The following is a 21766-nucleotide window of genomic DNA, read 5'->3' as shown; positions in this document are numbered from 1 at the left end:
GGTTAAGTTAATCGACAATTAAGACTTCTTTAATCATGTTTTAAAAGTTGGGGGAACGCAATCTGCTGATTAAACTAAGTTAATCAACGATTCAAATTTAATCACAGTTGGTGGAATCGGCCCTAACTAAATCACTTCCTTTACTTCTCTTCTCCCCTGTGACATGGGGTAACGTTGACTATCGTACAAGTAAAGTCAGTTAGGTTACGGACCCAAATGGGCTTGTGTACGGGGTAAAGTCGGCTAGGGTACAGTGTGAAGACGGTTAGTGTAAGGGGTAAAGATGGGTAGGGTACGGCAAAAAGTCAGTTGGCCCCACTAAAAGTCGGGCCCTAGTCGGGGGCTAGTGGGAGATCATTTTTAGGCAGTGTCCCTGGTCGGGGAATAGTCGAGCTACGTAAAAAAAACGCAATCCTCTGTGTAGGCTTTTTTTATGTCAAATATTCCTAGGCGGGTTCTAATCAGACTCTGGTCCTGCTATTTAAGTCTTATAGAATATATAGAAGAACATTTTTATTATCAATTTAAAGACACTTTAAAACTGTCTATTTTTTACTTTAAATTCTCTGCTCTACTTACTACTAATCTTTGCCGCTGCGAGCGGAAGTGTCGATCTTTTCTAACCTCAATTTCCGCCTAACTCAGCCAAAAAAAGTTGAAATTGCAGGGGAATAATTTAATGTTTAGGAAGGCAAGTTCATTCTTATATGGTTAGTGTATCACAATTAAGTTAATACGATTTCGCTAGCATACAAGTATAAGAATCATTGATTAAGAATTTCTAATTTTAATAATTTTTGTATAAAATACTTAAAAAAGAGAATTATAATTCTAGCCTGAACAATTCAAACTCTTAATTTATTTCACGCAAAGAGTTTCTACATTTTAAATTAGAAATACTTCCCATCTATTGCTATATTTCTATATTTTAAATAAAAATTTGGAAACCGCGAAAAATATCCAATTCTTATTTTTTTTTTAGTGAAATGGAAATTTGAATGTTGACGCTAAAATTTGTATCGCACAATTATTCGGTAAAATTTTACGTAACAAAATCAAGAATAACGTTGATTGTTGAACAATGTAGAAGTTATTCTATTTAAGAGAGGAAATAAAAATGTGTTTTAAAACTATAATAATGTTTGTTCTTACAAAAAGTATCTTATTAAAAATATTATTGTCGTTAAATGTGTTTTGAATCGTATTTTTCATAAACTAAAAGTAATTTAAATTTATGATTGTAGTTTTCATTTATTTAATTTTTAATCAAGATTTAAAAAAAGTATGATCGACTCTCCCGCAGAAAATAGTTGTAACTTTAAGACTTCAAAAAACAGTGTATATATCAACTATATCTTTTACGTCATTGGAATATCGTTTCACTGTTACATAAAGATAGATACAACACTCTAGTGAAGTAGAATATAGTTAATAAGCTCTGCTTTTGTAAATCTTAAAGTCAACACTACCTTTTTGGGACAGTCCTGTTATTGCACGGACCCTACCAGTACCCGACTAGACCCCGACTGGGATAAGTCGCGTCGACTGTCCAGCCTGTGACTAATTCACCGTGACGAAACTGGTCGAGGATAATAATCAGTAGTCCCGACTAGCCCCCGACTTAAAGTGGGGCCAAATGGTCGGATGCCCGACCAGCCCCATATTTGAATTTCTACACGGGGTGTACGGCACAATGTCAGATAGAGTGCGGGGTAAAGTTGGTTAAGAAACGGTTTAAAGTGGGAAAGTATACGGGGTAAAGTTGGTTAGGGTATGGTGTACAGTGAGATGACGTATGGGGTAATGTCAGATAGGGTACGGGTAAAGTCAGTTAGGTTGCGAGATAACGTCAGTCAGGATAGGTGGTAAAGTGTCATTTTTTTTAGTAAACTTGTAGTAAATTTAGAGGAATGGAAAGGAAATGCGATGAATCTAATGAAATTCATCAACCTTCACGGTCAATTGAAAACCGTTTTAAAATATTGAAAAAGCATTGAATTCCATAAGCTTAAAGTGATTTTACGAAAATTTGAGGGAATTCAAAACAGTTTGATGAAATGTCTAAGAACTCAAGGTGTTTTAAAAAGACGTAAAGACGAATTCAATAAAAACTAAAAAAAGTGTATTTAATTTAGGGAATTTATTAGTATTCAAATGAATTTAAAAAAATCAAAGGAATCCCAAATAATTCAAAAGGATTAAAACAAATTCAATATTAATTAATAAGCATTTACGGTGAATTTAAAATTAATTTAAATGAACACCAAAAAATATTTGAAAACCTTTCTAAATCTTTGAAACCCTAAGAACCCTCACTTCTTGTTAATAATCTCTTTAAAAACCATCTAACATAAGTATTATATGTATAAGTCAACATAAAAATACCTTCAGAGCTTTTTAAATCCCTTGATAATATCAATCTTTCGAAATCTGTTGAAATTTTTTTAATATCTAACAATGCTATGGAATTTTTTTAAATAACAGAAACAATTTCAACCTTTTCAAATTATTGGATTTTTTATGTCCCTTAAAATTTTTCGAATCCTCTGAAACTGTTCAAAACCCCTTGAAAGTTTTTAAAGCTATTGAAAATGTCTTAGAATCTTTTAAAATACCTGAAGATCTCTAAAATCTTTTGAAACACCTATATATTTTTTAAGGCTCGTGTAAATTACTTGAAAATTTTAAAAATACACTTAAATCTTTAAAATACTTGAGACTCACTTTAAATTATTCAAATTCAATAAAAATGCCCTGCTATTTTTCACATCCTATAAAATCTATTTAAATCCATTGACATTTTTTAAAGCTCTTGAAAATTCCTTTTAATACTGGAATAGACCACCAAATATTTAAAACCCTTTGAGATCCCTTCACATTTTTTGAACAAATTAAAAATTTCTTGGAATATTTTAAAACATCATGAAATCGTTAAAATTTTTGAAATATCTTGAAATATTGTAAAATCTTTGAAATTCCACGAAATCTCTTAATTCTTGTGAATAAATTCTTTGAAATCTATTGTAAAATCCTGTGTCATTACTTAAAAATTTAGTAATACATGGTGAAATTCTGCTAAATTGATTCAATTACCTTGAAAGCTCTTAAAACCCTTACAAATAATTCCAATGCTCATAAATCGTAAAAAATCGTTCCATATTTTTAGAAATTTTAGTTACTCCTTTAAAACTCCATAAATTTTGAAATTTTTAAAACTTCTGAAATAACAGAGTATATTTTAAATCCTTTAGAAATCTTCTAAAATTCCTTGAAAATTTGTGAACCTCTTAAGAATTCCGCGCACTTTTTAGAAATTCACTAGCTTCTTTAAAGTCCTTTTGAGTCTCTCCAAATTATTAAAATCTATTCAAAAATTGCTTTAAACAACTTTTAAATACACTAAAATATTTAAAATAATTTGAAATGTTTTGAAATTATTAAAGTTTGATAATAATGCAACATATTTTTTTAAGCAACCTAAAATATTTCAAAAGAATTTAAGAAAATTCCGAAATAGACATAGGCCTAAATTCAATAGTGTATAAACGCTAAACTCCCTTCCTTTTGCAACTTTATTTCAAAATTCCTGACTTTTCCCGACGAAGAAAATTTATTGGCTTTTCCCTGAGCTTCGGCCATCCTGTACTATCGATGTTTTTCATCATCTACGTAGTTCAAGCAGTTTTTGATTATATTTGTAACCCTAAGTTAATAGCAAAGGTGATTTCTGGCTCTTAAAGTTAGTCTTTTGGCAGAGAAATTGTTCATCTTCTCTACCTTTTTCTCTTCTACTTTCTCCATCTTTTTCTCTTCTACTTTCTCCTTCTTTTTCTCTTCTACTTTCTCCTTCTTCTTCTCTTCGACTTTCTCCTCCTCCTTCTTTTCTTCCTTCTTTTCGATCTTCTTCTTTTTCTTTTCTTCTTCTTCCTCATCCTTCTTCTTCTTCTCCTGCTTTTTCTAAAATGGGTCACAAGGGTGGCATGCGAAATATCAATACAAGAAAAAAGGTACACAAGGTTATTTCCAAATTTAAAAACGAGCAGAAAGGGGACACAAAATTCAAAACCATAAAACAATATCTCATTGAATTCAAAACATTTAGGGTTCCCTGAAACAGTGGTGGACAAACTACAGGGGAAAATAGGTGAATATTAGGTTTACTAAGTTCTAAGTAGATGGGTTCTAAATACCAAAAATATTTATAATATTCCGAAAATTGTCTGAATATAAAATCCTTATCTTTTGAAGAAAACAAACCTCGACTGTGAGTTGTGCTGATGACTCATCCTTGCCACCTTCGTTACTGACGACTAATTTGTAAGTACCGGTGTGATCCAATTTAGCAGACTGGATAACAAGTTTGATTGTCTTTCCATCAAACGACGTGTTGTACTCTTTAGTTGTTGTTGTGATCAACGTCGAGTCTCTGTAATTAAAACCAAATTGTAAAAAAATAATTATTAAAAAAATATCACACATACTATCATTGAAAATTGCCGGTGGGACTAGCACGGGTATTATTAAAAATCACTGCTAATTTGGGAACGTGAGAACTTGTTCAAAAAAGGAGTGTGAAACTTATTTTAAAGGTTCCCGAGATATGACTAAAAATGTCCAAGCATTTCTGCTTCGACTTTCAGTCGGTGATCAGCGCTGATCGTCGAGAGGGCGGTCATCGCTGAGAATTTTTTAGATTTTTTACCTTAACATCAACTCGTACTGTGACTTAGGAAAATTTTTGAAAAAAGGCAGAGATTGGCGGGAAGTATTATTTTAAATCTTATCTTTAATTTAAGTCAATGAAGCTTTAAAAATCTGCAAGAGTTTCCAAGATATGACAAAAAATGTCCAAGAGTTTCTGCTCGAGTTCAAGTCGGCGAGGCTGGCGGAAAATGGTGATCTATGACTGCAACTCGAAGCAGAAATGCTTGAACATTATTAGTCATATCTCGAGAAACCGTTAAGATTTTTTAAAGTTTTATCGGCTTAAGTTGAAGATAGGGCTTCAAAGACTGAGTGATCCAAATGATATGTTTTTATTATAACTTTCCAGAATCATGTCATGAATTGAAATTGAGGTGCAAAAATAGACAAATTCTTGCATTTTTTTAAACTTCTGACCTGGTAAATTTTCTTTAAAAGGTGTAAAATATCTCTTTTAAGGATCATTCGATGCGGAATTTCATAAACTTTTCAACGGTAAAAAAAAGAGGTGCCCGGTCCTTCTTTGATCGAGTCATTACGTTTCAAAATCAGTAGTGATTTTAAATAGTACTCGCACTAGTCTTACTGAATATTGTCGACCGTAGTTTATACAATAAACTAATAAAATGAAAAAATACTTACTTGTACCATGTAACAGTGACCTTCTTATCCATTTGGAATAAGGAGGCTGTGAATTCTACACTCTTTTCCTCTGTGACAGTCTGCAAGATAATATCGACATTATTAATAAAATTCTATTACTTTTAAATAAATTGTTCAATATACTTTTTTCTATTTATAATACTTACAGTGGATTTCAATCCGGAAGCAATTCTAGGTCTCTCGATTTCCTCTGGAATTTCTGTCACTTCTACAACCTGCGAAGTGGCTTCACCCTTTTCGTTTCTAGCCACCAATTTGTAGATACCTTTGTCTGAAGTTGATATTTGTTCGATTTCCAATTTAACTGCGAACTCGCCCTGGTGATTTAATTGAGTTTTTAGAATTGTGAAACAAATTAAACTTTGGATATTTACAATATTACTATGTTCTTTAACAGAGTTACTACGAAATTCCCTGACTTTCCCTGAATGTCCCCTGAGGAATTTTTTATTTTCCCTGACCGTTCCACATTTCTCTTTCAGGTATAAAAATAACCTTGGATAAAGTCTTTTTTTCTCAATATGTTAAGCAAGACATAATTAAGATACATGAATTTTCAACCAAATAGTTGAGTTTTCAAACTCCAAAAGGTAAAATTTTAACAACAATTGAAAGAATTAAATTTGCAATTAAAATAATTAATTTCCAAGCAGGGAAAATGAATTCTTATCAAAATAGTTAAATTGTCAACCAATGTGATAAATCATTAATAAAACAATTAATTCTTAGCAAAGATTGGAATAAGTTATAATTTCTACCAAAAAAGACTTAAATTTCAATCTAAAACAGTTAAATTTAACCACAAATTGCGAATTGTCAACAAATTAGTTGAATCAAGAGCCAAAACAGACTAGCTTTTGTACTAAAATGAGGAATTTTAACAAAAGAGTTGAATCTTCAACCATGAATGATTTTTCAGTCAACAAAAAAACAAAATCCCATTCAAAATTTTCAATTTAGAACCCAAAAATATGAACTTTCAACCAAAAAAATGAATTATTAACTAGAAAATATAAATTTTCAACCAAAAATATAATAGGTTAATTTTTAATACAAAATTAATTTTTAACCAGAATAAATTTCAACAAAATACTTTAATTTTCAACGAAACAGATGAATTTTCAACCAAATTGTTGAATTTTTGAAGCAAAAGATTAATTTTTTATCAAAGAAAGACAAATGTTCGAGATAATACATGCGTCTTCTACTAAAAAAGACCAATTTTAAACCAAATAGTTGAATTTTTACCTAAAAGAGATCAATCTTCAAATTAAAATAGAATAGTTAAATTTTCAGTAAAAATTTAATTTTCAACCAGATGAAATAAATTTCCAAAAGGTAGTTAAATTTTCAACGAAATGAATGAATTTTCTACCATAATGATTAGCTTTCTATCCATAAAACGGAAAATTGTGTTGAAAATTAATGTTTAAAAAACTTATTTTTAACAAATTAGATTCATTCTCAACTAAGTAATTGAATTTTCAACAAGAACAGGTGAACTCTCAACCAAAAATGGTTTTAATTTAAAACCAAAATCATTTGAATCCAACAAACAAAGATGCATTGTTAGCAAAATAGTTGAATCCTTAACCAAAACAGATTAATTTTCAACCAAGCAGTTTTCATTGTTAACCAAAAAAGATACCATTTTTACCAAAATAGATGAATTTCCATTCTTAAAACATGAATTTCCAACAAAGCAGTTTAGTTTTTAATCAAAAAGAATGACTTTAACAAAATTGTAGAATTTTCAAAAAAATAATAAAATAACCTTCAGTTTTCTTTTGCACATTTTCTGTAATTGCCCTACCTGTAGCAACCCGGTATCATTTATATTTCTTAAGTAATGTAAATTACCTCCTTGACTTTCTCAACATGGAGCCTGTGTCTTTCATCCTCCTGAACTGCCTTTGTTTCTTTGAACCAAGTACAATCTGGTGCAAACTTGGATAAAACGTGACATTCAACTATTACTGTCTTCTTCTTCACGATTTTGATGACCTTTGGTTTCTCCTTGATTACAGGAATAACTGAAAAGTAGAGAATAATTTAATAATTTGAAAAAAATTTAATGAAGCAAATTAAAAATTAAAATTTAATAATTTTAAAATAGATCGTTTTTAAAATTAATTATTTGAAACAATAAATGCAGGCATCGCAGTGGCTGAGCAGTCCAATTGCAGGGAAATAGGGGAATATTTTTTTTTATAATAAGTGAAAAAAATTCCCTTTCAAAAGTACCAGCGTAGTGTACAAAAAATAGTAAATGCAATACTTTTGTATGAAAACGCACATTTCATTAAACTAGGAAATCCACGCTCGATTTTTAAATTAGAATATACAAATAATACGAACTAATATCAGATTTTTGCATTTTATAGTATCTATTATCTACAATAGTAGAAAAGAAAAGCAAGGACAATGTTTCTAATAATTGATATCTTAGCTTGAGAATAAATATATAATATATTTAAAGACAATCAAACCGCTGCATTTTTGTTAAAAAATACGAATTTCCAACGATAAATACTAAGATAATAATTTCTAAATAAAATTACCAATTGCTCGTGTAAAATTCCAGCAAAACATAAAGTCGTTCAAAAATTATGAATCTTCTTTAAATCTAATGGTTTTTAAATAAAAACTTTCATTTTCGACAAAAAAGATTAACATAATGAGAATTTCTTAAAGCTTGTAAACTTTATTATTTTAAACAAAAATTATTGGATTTATATTTAATGATTTTTGTTTGAAATAAAAATTTTAGGTGAAACACTTTAAATAACTTAACATAGCCGGAGGTTGTTGGAATATTGTAAACATTTTATGAAACCTGATCATTTTTTTATTAGAAGTACCAATAGTTCTCGAAAAATAATAGCATACCAGACATTTGGGTTGTTTAAAACGACTAATTTTTAGTAAAAAACGCTAATATAACCTAAAACTGTTCAAAAATTATAAATCTTGTTTGAACTAGAATGTTTTTTGTATTAAAATACAAATTTTTTGTGTGAAACTCTAACGTAACCTTAAATTGTAAAAAACATTATGATCATTTTGAATCTAATAACTTTTGTGTAAAAATATCAAATTCCGGTAAAAAAAAACTCTAACAAAGCCGAAACACGTAAGTTTATGAAATAGTTTTAGTCGTAGAATTCTTATCATTTTTTATTTAAAATAGTCATGGCTTAAATGTTAACATAAACTAAAATAGTTGAAAATTGGGAATCTTGAAGATGATTTTCGTTTAATCGTATAAGAATTTCGCACAAAATGTGCAGTGTTACTTCATTCAACTCCATTTTTCCATAAGCTACTAGAGAGATCGAAAGAAAAATCTTTTTTCAGAAATGCACGCATTATTCATCCAGGTGTTTCAATTAAAATTTTTCCAGGAATCTGTGTTATCTGCATTAGCCTAAGCGAAAAGCACCGAGCCGGCAATCGGAAGTTCTGTGGTTCGATTCCCAGCGAAGCAAAGGAGCAGATATTCTTCCGAAAACAAATTAATTTTTAAAATGTATAATTCATAGCTCCATCTAGCCTGAAAGGACATTAAGAATTTCTGCTATTCTCTTATGATAATACAGCTTCCTTAATAAATTGGCCACGAGTTTGTTATGATTCTTGAAAAATTAATAGCAGCTTAAAAAAAATGGAGAGAAATAGACAAAAATAGGAATAGACGGCTCACTGTGATCCCTGCAAATAGTAAGCATTAGAATTTAAATTGTTAATGCGAAATCTAGATAAAAAAATTATATTGATCAGTAAATAAAAAGCAATATCTATGAAATACTTTTACTCTTATCAACGAACAAAAATTAGACATTTAATTTTGAAAATGTATTTGAACTTACTTTCTACATTCAACGTGAGATTGGCGTTGAGTTCTCCTAGAGCGTTCTTGATGTTACATTTGTAGAGTCCAGAATCATCCGCTCCAGGATCATTTAAGGAGAGCTTGATGTAAAATATATCCTCTTTTTCTTGTACAACACTTAAAGAAATTTTTGATGACTCTTGGACCACTTGTCCAGCATGAGTCCATACGATTTCTGGTTTTGGTGACGCTTTAACTTTACAGTCCATGATGACAAGTTTTCCTTGATTTTGGGATTGAATTCTCGGTTTTTCGGCAAATGTGGGACCATCGCCTTCCGGTTCTGGTTCTGCTTCTATGTTCAGATTGAGATTTGCGTTGCTTTCTCCAAATTCGTTCTTCACATGACACCTATAAGTACCACCGTCTGGAGCTGCCGGGTCCTAGAAAGACGTTCAAAAATACTATTCAGCATGTCTACTCAAATCCTATAAAAAATGTATATACAATTCGATGTGTTTTCTAGGCAAAAGTTTCTAGAGATTTATTTTTTTTTTTCATTTAGAAAGCCGTAACAAATTATTAGAGGATATTCTTAAATATATAAATGAGCATTATAGAATAATTATTTTAACTAAAACAAATGACATGCATTTTTATGAAGTTTATTTATAATAATCGTAAAATTGATTGGTTAGTTAATAGAGTAAGTTTTTTAAAATTTGAATGTTCGAACAGCGAATTTTCGAATACTCGAATCCCTTCTCCAAATCAGAATTATCATTCTTTAAAAAACTTGCCGGTTCCAACTGATAATTATAATTTTTTTCAAAAATTCAGTTTCAATTCAGAATTATTTTATATTTGAAATTTTCCTGTTTCAACTCAGAATTGGTTTAAATTGGATAACTCGCTGTTCCAAGTCAGAATTATAATTTTTTTTAAAGTTCCATGTCCAAGTTCCGAATTTTAATTCTTTGCGAAAATCCATCGCTTTAAGCCAATACTTGAATTCTTTTGAAAAATTCCTTTTTTCAATCCAGAAATTTACTTCTTTCCATAAATACCCACCGCGGGAAATTCCCCTACCGGAAACTAGTCTGAGACTTTACGAATTACCCAAAAACCAAACCAAAGCAGTGGAATTCAAAGATATGTTTGCAAATATTATGAAAAACTACTCCAACCTTAATCAAATTTACACTGATGGATCAATGTCAAATACAGGGACAGGATATGGAGTAGTAACACCTTAAAGCAAATTAAAATTCAAACTGCCAGACTCTTACTTCATATTTAAAGTGAAATGTATGCAATTTTGAAAGCTCTCGAATTTATAGGAAGATCAAAGGACACAAATCTCATTATCCTCTTGGACTCTAGTGCTATCTTAGCTATAACAAATGTCGCTAAATCTGACTGTACAACCCAAACTATCGAAGAGTCTTGGACAAATAATTAAATAAATGTGTAATACTAAAAACATAGTAATTAACCAATCTTTAAATTTACTTCTAAAGCCCACAAATATAATTAATAACTAAAAAAAATGTTATATGATTCTCGCATATGAATTTTTAGTACTTAGAATTCAGCGCATATTTAATACATTAATATTTTCAATAAAATATATTTTTCTGAGATTAGTGAAAATTATAAAAAAGCTCGATTTAAATAAGTATGAATCCAGTACTATAAATTTAAATTTACATCGAAAAAGCATTTTCATTTCATTTAATATCAGAATAATTTTTTTAAATTCTTGATTTGAATCCAAATTCCCTGGCTTTTTCCGTGGAACTGAGGATTAAAAATCATAAAAAATTGTCTAACTTCTAGAACTAACTTCCAGGCTTTTCTAGAGTTTTTTTTCAATTTTAAGACAGTTTTAAAACGTGAAGTTGTAGATCTCTTAGTTAGGAGATATTCCGGAAGAACTGAAGAATTAACATTTTTTGGGTATCTTTGGTCATCAAATATAATAATATATTATTGATAATGTAATACACCAAACTCTCGCTTTCAGTCAATTTTCGGGGCTTGCCTTCAAATAACCTTGGACTGATTTCGGGGGGATCTAAAAGTAAACAGTGAGGGCCGCCTGACTGTTCCAATTGGAATATATATCTATATATACAATGTCGCAACCGCTATCGCCCTGCTCCCCTGAGAAACTGCTTGAGCAAGGCTGATAACGGGGTGACTGAAGGCCAAAGTTTAGTGTATTATTATAATACTTTTGAAGTAAGACTTCTGTTGGGATGGGAATGAATTGGAAAAAACGACTTAGCGCACGACTGCCCGAACAAACGGATTCCACATTTTCATAGTCTACAGCTTTTCTCTCTATTAGCGTCTCCCTTTCAGTGCGACGATTCACAATATTGCTCTAAAAACTCGTCATCGATATCCCCACTACTGCCACGATGAGCAAAGCCCGTATATGCTCTCTTTCTCTCCATGCACTCTTTTACTATGTGATCTCCTCATATCTGATGATGACTCCTCACGACAAATTTTAAATCTCATTCATCAAAGTTTCACTTCTGTCGCGTGGCCCACTGCCACACCCTGATTTTACTATTTTATTATTTTAAGGGCAGAAATGGGGGTGTTCCAAGACCTCTAGGTGGATGCAACTCTATTTGCTATGTTTGGGCATCAAATTGAACTATTTTCAGCAGTTCAATGTAAGCTCTTGAAGTTAGAGCACTTTTTAGAATTTCGTTTATTATTTTTTAATATATCAGGAGTGGAAAATGAGGATGTTCAAAAAGAGCTAAACAAATGAAACTTTTTTGGTTATCTTTCAACATCAAATGGGACCATTTCAACACATTAAATTTTCCATCTCGGAGTTTAGACAGTTTTAGAATTTTTTTTATTGATTATTTAATATTTAATTAGCTCATTTTTGGGATTTTTTTATTATTGAAAATAAGAAGGTTAGACAACTAGGTTGATGTAGAAGAGCTAGACGAATTACACTTTTTCGGTATGTTTGGACATCAAATGGAACCTTTTTAGGCCTTAAAAATGTAGACCTCGAAATTAGGTAATTTCTTTAATTTTCTTTATTTTTCATCATAGTAAGTGCAGAAAACGAATGTATTTTCTGGAAGAGCTAGGAGAATAAAAATTTCATATGAGCCTGTGTACATCAAATAAAATAAAATCCTATATTTATAATTCCTAGCGAACTAGTATACTAGTATACTCTCTGTTATCCCACCTCTAGATTCAAATATTTGTAAAGTAAATTAAGTTTGTTGTATAAGTTAATATTAAGTTATAAATAGAAAGTTACCTTAATTTCAAGAATGAGTTCAAAGATGTCCTCCTCAAGATCCTTGGACTTGATCTTGATTTTCGATGACTCTTTAACGATGGTCGTTCCTCGGTACCAGGTAACTTCCGGTTTCGGTTTAGCTCTACATTTACACTTCATTGTGATAAGAGTGCCAGTTTCGTTCGGAATGATGCGGGGCTTCTCGATAAACGATGGGGCGAAACCCGCCGCGTCTTCTGCACCTTGGAAATATCCACGATTAATCATCAACTCAATTTACCACCTCCCAGAAAGGATCTATTGACTTTCCTTATCCAGAGGACAATAATGAGGAATTTTCGCTTCCACATGAATCTGATGGTTAGTAATGAGGCGTTTAAAATTACAAAGCAGCGCATTTAGCGATTTGAACTTACCTCATAAAAATATAGGTGCTTTCGAAGTGACAAGAAAGAGAAGAAGGGGTCAGGCAGAAAGAAAGATAGAGAAGGAGAAAATAAAACTAAATAATACAAAATTTATAAATTGGAATTAGCAATTTAGCTCCAAGGCGATTCTAATGATATCCCTGCTGAAATAAGTAAAGAAAATTATAGAAAAATAATAAATTAAATCCAATTCTGTGCATTTTAGGGGAAATTCAATTAAAATCGATTAAGAAGTGGAATATAAATAAAATATTACAAACAAATTTGATAGAAATCTTATAAAATTGGCATCAAATAAATTTGAAGAATCAATTTCTATTAGCAGATCTTTGAACTCTTCCACCAAATTATATCTATCTATAAATCCTATACTTTTCTATCATCATACTTTCATTAAAATTCTATCAAACTTTATCAGTACCAGACTTGTATCAAATTCTATGTTTAGGAATGCTGGAAATCTCTCTAAAATTCTATTCGTACAGACATTTCATACTTTTCTACCAATAGCATCTCATTGAAATCGAATCTGAGCGGCACCAATCTTGTATCAAATACTATGTTCTAGAAGTTTGCATATTTCTATCGAATCCATTCTGTTAAGAAGTCGTTTACTTTTCTATCAACAGCTTCTCATTGAAACTTTATTAAATATTATCCACTCCAGTCTTTTATCAAATCGTATACAAATCAAAATTTAAGAAATTCCTATCAAATTTCATCCGTTGAGAAATCTTATACTTTTCTATCAACAGATTCTCATTAAAATTCTTTAAAATAATATCCGTTTTCGACTTGTGTCATATCTTAATTGTCAGAATCTTAAGTATTTTTATAAAATTCTATCCGTCAACAAATCTTATACCGTGTTTTCAAAATGCTTACATTGAATAAGATTTGATACCGGTCGAATAAAAATATCTTGATAAAAAAGTATAAGATTTCTCGACGAGTAGAAATTGATAGAAATTTTTCAGGTTCTGAAAAATAAGATTTGATACATGTCTGCTGCAGTTGAGATTTTATCAAATTAAAAAAACTATTAATAGAATAATGTAAACTTTACAAAAAATAGAATTTAATCATATTTTGAACATTTAAAAATATGATTTAGTAGAGTTTCAATAGAAACATGGTGACTGAAAAGTATACAAACTTTATCGATCGATTGAGTTGATATAAATTTCGAAGATTTTGGAACACAGGTTTTAATACAAGTCGTGTGCGGCTTGCTAGAGAAGTTTCAGGTATTTTTTTCTGTTATTTAAATTAATTATTTTTGTAAATAAAGGTCATGATCCAAAAGTAAAATTGTGAAATATCTAGGATCCGAATCGCTAACGCCTGAACTAATAGCCATTTTTGTTATTTCTTATTTTATTTCAATACAGTTTATCATACGCATTCTCATTTTAAGGCATGTGCCTATTACAGTTTCAAACAGAATGATAAAAAAGTAATATAATTCAAAGAGAGTAAATTTCTTTGCGAAAAAATTTTAAAAAGTGAGTTTTCCTTTAGAATAAGCATTTAAAATGTTTTTCTTGCATAATTAAAAAAATTTTGAAATAAAATTGAATAAATAAACATTTTAATATAAAAAAAGCAAACAAAAACTGACAAAAAATGTAGATAGCGAGAATCGAGAGGGCAACCTTCCGGATACCTACCCGACGCGCTATCATCTGAGCTACTGGGATATTCTAAGATATATTTCCCTAGTCCATAAGACCAGTGGTACACATTTTGAAGTCGTTCTTCTCGAAACCAGACAAATGTCGGATCGTCAAAATTTCGCAAATTTGTTTTGGGGTTATATTTTTGCAAAAATTATAAGAAAAGTATAAGGTTTTTCGACGGATAGAAAAAGAGGAAGGAAAAATAAGAAGGCAACCAAACAAATCCTCTTCCTTCTCTTTTTTATTTCTTTCGTCTTTTTTATTTTTATTATTATCAAACCAGAATAAAAAAAATATTTATAAATAGTAATCACCAACGTTTCGGCACTCATACACCCTTATCACGACAAGAAAAATTTCAGCTGGTAGGAACAGCAACGAATTCACGATACTGAGGAAGCGAGCATTTTTGTTTCGTTGATATTCCTACCTGGTCAAATTTTTCTTGTCTTGATAAGGGTGCTTTATGAGTGCCGAAACGTTGGTGATTACTTTCTACAAATTTTTATTTTATTGTGATTTGATAATGATAAAAATAAAAAAGAGACGGATAGGGATTTGCTTGGTTACCTTGTCATTTTTCTTTCCTCTTCTTTATGTTTGCCAAAAAAAAAAAATTTCATCAAATCCTACAAAACTTTTTTAGTAGGGATTATTTCTGAATATTAAAGTCTGATAACAAATTGAAAAGTGTTTCTCCTTCTCTGGAAAAGTAATAAAAATAAAACTGGGACCAGGAGACCCTCGAGGGCAGATGACTTGCCTTGGAAGTTTAGTGAAATGTTGGCGTTACTCTCGCCAAAGGTGTTAAAGGCGTTGCAACGGTAATTTCCCCCGTCGGCCTTGGTCGGATTCGAAATTTCGAGTGTGAGAAGGTAAGTGTCCTTTCCGGTTGACTTTCTCAACATCTTGATTCGTGAGCTGTCAGATATCGTTTTCAGACCCTGGTACCACGTAATATCTGGTACCGGATGCGCCTCCAGGATGCACTCCATTATCAGGACGTCTCCCTCTTGGCGAATCGTCGGTTTCTTGGGGAATCTTGGTGGCTTACCGTCGGGAATTCTATATGGATCGATAAATTAGACACGTGACTCCGTTCGACCAATCGACCCCAAATTTTTTAAATCATTCTTTTCCTGCGTTTTTACGTTTCTCGAAGGTGTAGCTCAAGGAAAAATTAAATGTGTTTAAAAACTATTCAATTGATAAGTAAGAAAAAATCTGGAAAGTGCGACAGCCAATGAAGAGGGGTTTTTTGGAACCAATATTGATTGGATCTATACTATAAGTAGCATTATGCAGAATGTTAGTACAATAATCCTATGCAAACTGCTCTCTCAAAAATGATTAGTTTTGGTGCTATGTACATATAGAGTAATACAAAATCATATCTGTTGAAATTTTTTTCGATTAAAGGGCATATAATCCACCTACCCATCCGTTTTTTGAGGTTCTCGGGAAAAATAATCCCTCCAAGTTTGAACTAAATCGGATGATATTTAAGATGTGCCGAAAAGAAAAAAAACTCATACGAACAACTTGATAAAATTTTTGTTTTAGGAAAAATGAGATTCACATTTTTTCCCCAAAGCTGGAATTTACAATTTTGCTCAATCTTGAAACATATGAACTACGACTTTCCAAACAATTTCCATTTGTTCAAATAATTTTTATCCCAACTAATTCATTGAGAAACACTTATTAACGGTTAATCGGACAATTCATTATTGTCAGAAAGACTGATCTTTGTTTCAATCATTTACCAATTGTTTAAACAATTATTTATTATTCACTTGTAACTCTTTCTTAAAGAGTCGTAAAAAAGCTAGTTTTATTGTAATTTCTCATGAAATATTATTATTAAATATTTACCTAGTTCAGCTTTAAGAAATACGTATTTGTTAAATTTTCTTTTTTTTTTGGTTCTGAAATAAATGTTTGAAATTTGATCTTTTTCCGTAATTAATGCAGTAATTTGTCATTTTTAAGAGCCAATCTTTTTTGAAACCATTATCCAATTGTTTAAACAATTACTTGTATATTTTTATTGAAATGCGAAAAAAAATCTGTTTTTTTTCTTCTAAATTACGCTAAGTATGTTTCTTGTTGTTAAATATAAAAATGTCTGCAAATAATTTTAATTCCTAATATTTGTTTAAACATTGTTTTTACACTTGTCATGGAAATTTTGCTTTTCAGAAAGACTTGGTTCTAAAAAATTACATTCAAAATTTGTATAACGTGTAAATATTTAAGAAATAGCGACAAATTTAATCAAATGTTGAAAAAATCCCATTTTTTGTCGCATTTGCACCAAAATACAAGATTTATCTTTAAAAATTGGTTTAAACTACTGGATAATATTTATAACAAAAAGTTTTGCTCATAAAAATGACAAATTACTGCATTAATCATGTAGTAAATAATCTTATAATAATAAAATAATACAATAGTAATATTATCTGCCTGACGTAGATCTTTAATAATAAGCGAAAAAGTTTAAAAAAATAGTTTTATACTACTTTTTAGGAAAAAGTGATACGCAATAATTAACTGTTTCGTCAATTTCATTGTTTCTGATAATGACAAATTCTCAGTAAATCTAAAAAAGTACCTTTTTATGATTTATTAGTAAATAAAATTATTTAAACAAATGGGAATTATTTAAACAATTGGCAATATGGAAAAGGGAAAAACTGAGCTAATAGGTATCAATTTACCTAAAATGGTCAAATTCAGTTTTTTGGGGTATTTTGGGCCTCCATGAGAGACTGGGCTCAACATTGAAAATAATTAAACAGAAAATATTGCCTGGATATTTCCCAAGAAATTCTCAAAATCGCTCATAAGCCAGGTTCAAACCCTCACCAAAATTTACGAGATGGCGTGCCCTCTTTTCGAAAGTGAATTCTTGGACCACTCTAATGTATGAAAATATATATATTTTTCAAATGATTTTTCTCTGAAAATACTGAAGATATTTCAATATTCTTTCTTCGAATAAAAAAATCGAAATGAATACTATCAAAATATGTATTTGAATTCATCTAAACTTCATCAAAATGCTAAAAAAATAAGGGAGAAATAATAATGCTCTAATAAAATATTATATACAATAATATACAATAATATTTTTAGTGACAAAACTTTTCGCCTAAAGCATAAGTGCCTAAAGCATAAGCATCTTATTGCTTTAGCCATAAGTTGTCATTTTCTTTTGCAATTTTTTCCGTTGATTAAAACAATTAAGGAATGTTTCCGATTTTTTCAGATTTATGCCATGCAATTGTTAGTTTTTAGAGCTTTATCCCTCCTTCCTCAATTTTTTAGGTTTTTCATAAATTTTGGATTGAATCGCATACATATTCTCATAATGCTTCAAGAGATGCTTCATCTAAACAAAAAATCGAAATATCTTCAGTTGTTTCAGAGAAAAATTCATTTTAAAAAAAAATATTTTTATACAATATACATATTTCCATCTCATTTTGAGAGCTCAGGTTGTGTAGATTATTGTACTAATATTCCACAACATGCTGCTCATAGAATGAATCTAAATGAGCTTGGGCCCAGAACGCCCCTCCTAATTGACTATTGCCCGTTATTAAGATTTTCATTTAAAAAAATAAAATAAAATAATTTTTTTTGCGTACTTAAGTTTATCACCACCCTCGAAGTTGAGGTTAATCGTGGCAACGCCCTGGCCATGTTTGTTTTTGGCCACTGCTCTGTATTCTCCACTGTCTGCTTTGATCACTTTGCTAATCTGTAACCTGGCCAGGTGATACAGTTTTTGATCAAGTTCTAGAGACATCTTGTATCGTCCACCATCTCTAACTTCCTCGGTTCCGTGATACCTGTCCAGATTAGTGATTTGCATGAAGCATGCATCTTTTTGTATCCAAAGTCAATGAATTTAAATATACTATTTTTTAATTCTAATTCTATTCAATTTTGTAAAACAGGGTTGCTAAAAAATTCTACTTTCAAAATTCCATAACTTTTCCCTAACCAATTTTTCATTTTCCTTGACCGTTATCAATTTCTTTCAAGGTATAAGAAGAATCTTATACCTAGGACATCAATAATGTCAATGCTAACAAAGTTTGTTTCTGCATTTATTTAAAACACTTTTTAGTGATAACAGGAGACTCCATAGCAAAATTTTTTTTTTAAACCATTGAAAGACTGTATTTTTTTATACTAAAGATTGGAAATAATGGTTGAATAAATTCTTCCTAATAAAATTAATGCAGAGGTACATTCTTTAATTTAATTTAATTTTGAAAAAAATTAAACTTCAACCAAAAACCATGGCACTTTTTGCACAAAGCAGATGAACTTTTAGCCAAGTAGTTGAATTTTGAATTTAAAAAGTTGAATTCTTGACAGAAAATGTAATAGATGATATTTCAAGCAAAAATATTTTTATTTTAAACAAAAACAGTTGAACTCATCCAAAAAAGTTCAAATTTAAATAAAATAGCTGTTTTTTGTTAACTACAAATTTTTTACAGTCAAGAAATAAAAAAATTTTTTAACTAAATTGTCGATTTTGCAACAAAGAAAAATAAATTTTCAAGCAAGAACTTTTGTTTAAAAAAAACGAATTTTCAGAAAAAAGATAACTTTTCAACCAAAGAGATAAATTTTCAACAAAATAATAAATATTTACAAAAAAAATTTTTTTTAATCAAGCAAAATATAATATCAACAGAATAATTAACGCAAAATAATAATTCTTGATAAAGAAGTTCGTTTTCCAACTATGTATTACCATTTTCGATTAAAAAGATTTATTATCATTTATTATCAACGTAAAATTTACTACTTTAACTTTTAATAAAAAAATTTGAAATAAAAACCATTCGCATTTCACCAAAAAAGATGGATACTCAACAAATAATGTAATCATAAAATCGATATTTCAACCAAAAAAGATTATAATTTTAATCAAAAAAGATAAATTTTCAAGAAAAATAGATTAGTTAAACGTTAACTTAAGAAATTTCTTTTTAACCAAAAAACAACGTATTTTAAATAAAACAGTTCAACTTTCAAGCAAATAGATTAATTTTCAACTAAAATGACGCATCTTTTAAAAAAATTGATTTTTTTAAGTAAAGTAGTTTATTTTACAAGCAAGTAGCTGAATTTTCAATAATAACAAAGATGAAATTTTAAAGAAAAATGTATTTATTTAACTTTCAACTAACAAAGATTTAAATTTTAAATTTAAAAAATGTTTGAATTTAACGAAAAAGACAAATTAAAATAAAATGTGATAGTGTATATTCCAAATAAAAAAGGTTATAATCTTAGATAAAAACTGCTGAATTAAAAAAAAAACTATTTTTTAACCAAAGAATCGAATTTTCAATTTAAAAAGATAAATTAAAAAAAATGGAATGGTTGAGTTTTCAGTTTAAAAAAATCAATTTTTCATAAAAGAATTAAATATTCAATCAAATAATTGATGTTTTTATCGCCAATTGCCTACATCTATCAGGTTTTTCCTGACTTTGCCCGACTTTACAGAACTACCTATTCTGTAGCAACCCTGCAAAAAAGTCTTTTCTAATTTCTCTTTAGAAACGAAAGAAAATAAAAAATAATTTTCTTTTTCTGTTGTTTGATCCATTGGCCTGGGAAGACAATTCTTACCACGTGACGCTCGGTTTCGGGTCTCCAGCTAATCGACACTCGAAAGTGATGGTGTTTCCATCATCCGATTGTCTGATAACAGGTCGTTCGGTGAAGGTCGGCTTGATCCCGTCTTCGGGTACGGGTGCTTCGTCGCCTAATTTGCAAAAACGGTGGCCATTTCTCATTCTCTTATTTGAAATAAATTGTCCCTGATTTCGTGTACGTAATTTCAGACACCTTCTTTTTACACTTTAAACTTGAATTTAAACTTTTTTAAATAAGTTCATACTTTATTTTAAACATCGATTAAGGAAATAGCGGAGTCACGTATCTGTTGATCCGATCGATAAACCAAAGTCTGCTTCAATCTCGAAGATGACCGAGAAAAATGATGAAATCCAGAAGATGAAATCCATCATATTGTAGAACGCTTGAGACACCATAAAGAACGCTTAGCAGTACCGCTTAAATTGTAACTAAAACCGACATTTTGTCCCTTAGGTTGCTTGCATCCTTTTATAGATTACAGATATCATCTCGTTTTGATATGGGACAATATTTAATAGGACAAAATATAATAACAATTTATTTTTTCGAATTTTCAATTTCTTACCCCCAATTTTTTTAAGGTTCCAAAAAAATGAATATGTATATGTTTTTTTTATTTCAATTTATATTGAGGGGTGTCTTAAATACCATGCAGTTGAATATGTATATATCATGGAATAAATATGTTTTGTAAATTTGCGTTCAAATATTGAATATTAAGTGTTGGAAGGATTGTACCCCCAAGATTTTCCTTCAGAATTTATCGCGCAGAATAATAATTAATACTTACTTTTGGAATTCAACAAACTATTCAGTTATTATAAAATAATTCACAAAAATGTACAAAAAGAATTGTTTAAACAGTTTATTATTGCTTAAGGCGATATTTTCTTAAATGAACCTAAAAAGTTGTGGTGTTTTCTCAATTTTTTTTGGACTTGTAAGTAGTTTCACAGAAATGATAGTTAATAAAGATAAAAAACAGGTTTGTTCAAAAAATTTCTTATTATATATGTAACAAGATATTTTTTGAATAATCCTGTTTTTTATCTTTATTAACTGTCATTTCTGTGAAACTACTTAAGAGTCCAAAAAAAATGGAGAAAATACCACAGCTTTGTACGTTAATTTAAGAAAAGATCGCCTTAAGCAATAATAAATTGTTTAGACGATTCTTTTTGTACATTTTTAGAAATTATTTTATAATAACTGAATAGTTTGTTGAATTCCAAAAGTAAGTATTAATTCTTATTCTGCGCGTATTTTCTCAAATTTTGTTTGGACTCTTAAGTAGTTTCACAGAAATGATAGTTAATAAAGATAAAAAACAGGATTGTTCAAAAAATATCTTATTATATGATAAAAAACAGGATTGTTCAAACAATATCTTATTATATATATAATAAGATATTTTTTGAAGAATCCTGTTTTTTATCTTTATTAACTTCATTTCTGTGAAACTACTCAAGAATCC

General features: G+C 29.8%; 1 protein-coding gene across 36 annotated transcripts in view; it reads right to left on the bottom strand.

Annotated features, from left to right (window-relative positions):
- The window catches only part of LOC117170504 (twitchin), a 182578-nt gene that overhangs the window by 134939 nt on the left and 25873 nt on the right, over nt 1–21766 (bottom strand). For 30 of the 36 annotated variants that reach the window (XM_033357278.1, XM_033357240.1, XM_033357247.1 and 27 more), the window contains 10 exons: nt 20263–20398; nt 18252–18455; nt 15359–15660; nt 12507–12724; nt 9237–9642; nt 7228–7400; nt 5514–5684; nt 5347–5426; nt 4258–4426; nt 3778–3957 (listed from right to left, as the gene is read on the bottom strand). In XM_033357278.1, the coding sequence (XP_033213169.1) occupies nt 3778–3957; nt 4258–4426; nt 5347–5426; nt 5514–5684; nt 7228–7400; nt 9237–9642; nt 12507–12724; nt 15359–15660; nt 18252–18455; nt 20263–20398 (2039 nt within the window). Of the gene's footprint in view, nt 1–3777; nt 3958–4257; nt 4427–5346; nt 5427–5513; nt 5685–7227; nt 7401–9236; nt 9643–12506; nt 12731–15358; nt 15661–18251; nt 18456–20262; nt 20399–21766 lie in introns of all 36 variants that reach the window. The other 6 variants (XM_033357264.1, XM_033357274.1, XM_033357275.1 and 3 more) reach the window with 3 other exon arrangements.

This window comes from Belonocnema kinseyi, chromosome 4 (genome assembly GCF_010883055.1).
Source record: "Belonocnema kinseyi isolate 2016_QV_RU_SX_M_011 chromosome 4, B_treatae_v1, whole genome shotgun sequence".
Classification (NCBI taxonomy): domain Eukaryota; kingdom Metazoa; phylum Arthropoda; class Insecta; order Hymenoptera; family Cynipidae; genus Belonocnema; species Belonocnema kinseyi.
This window is presented reverse-complemented; position numbering and strand designations above follow the sequence as displayed.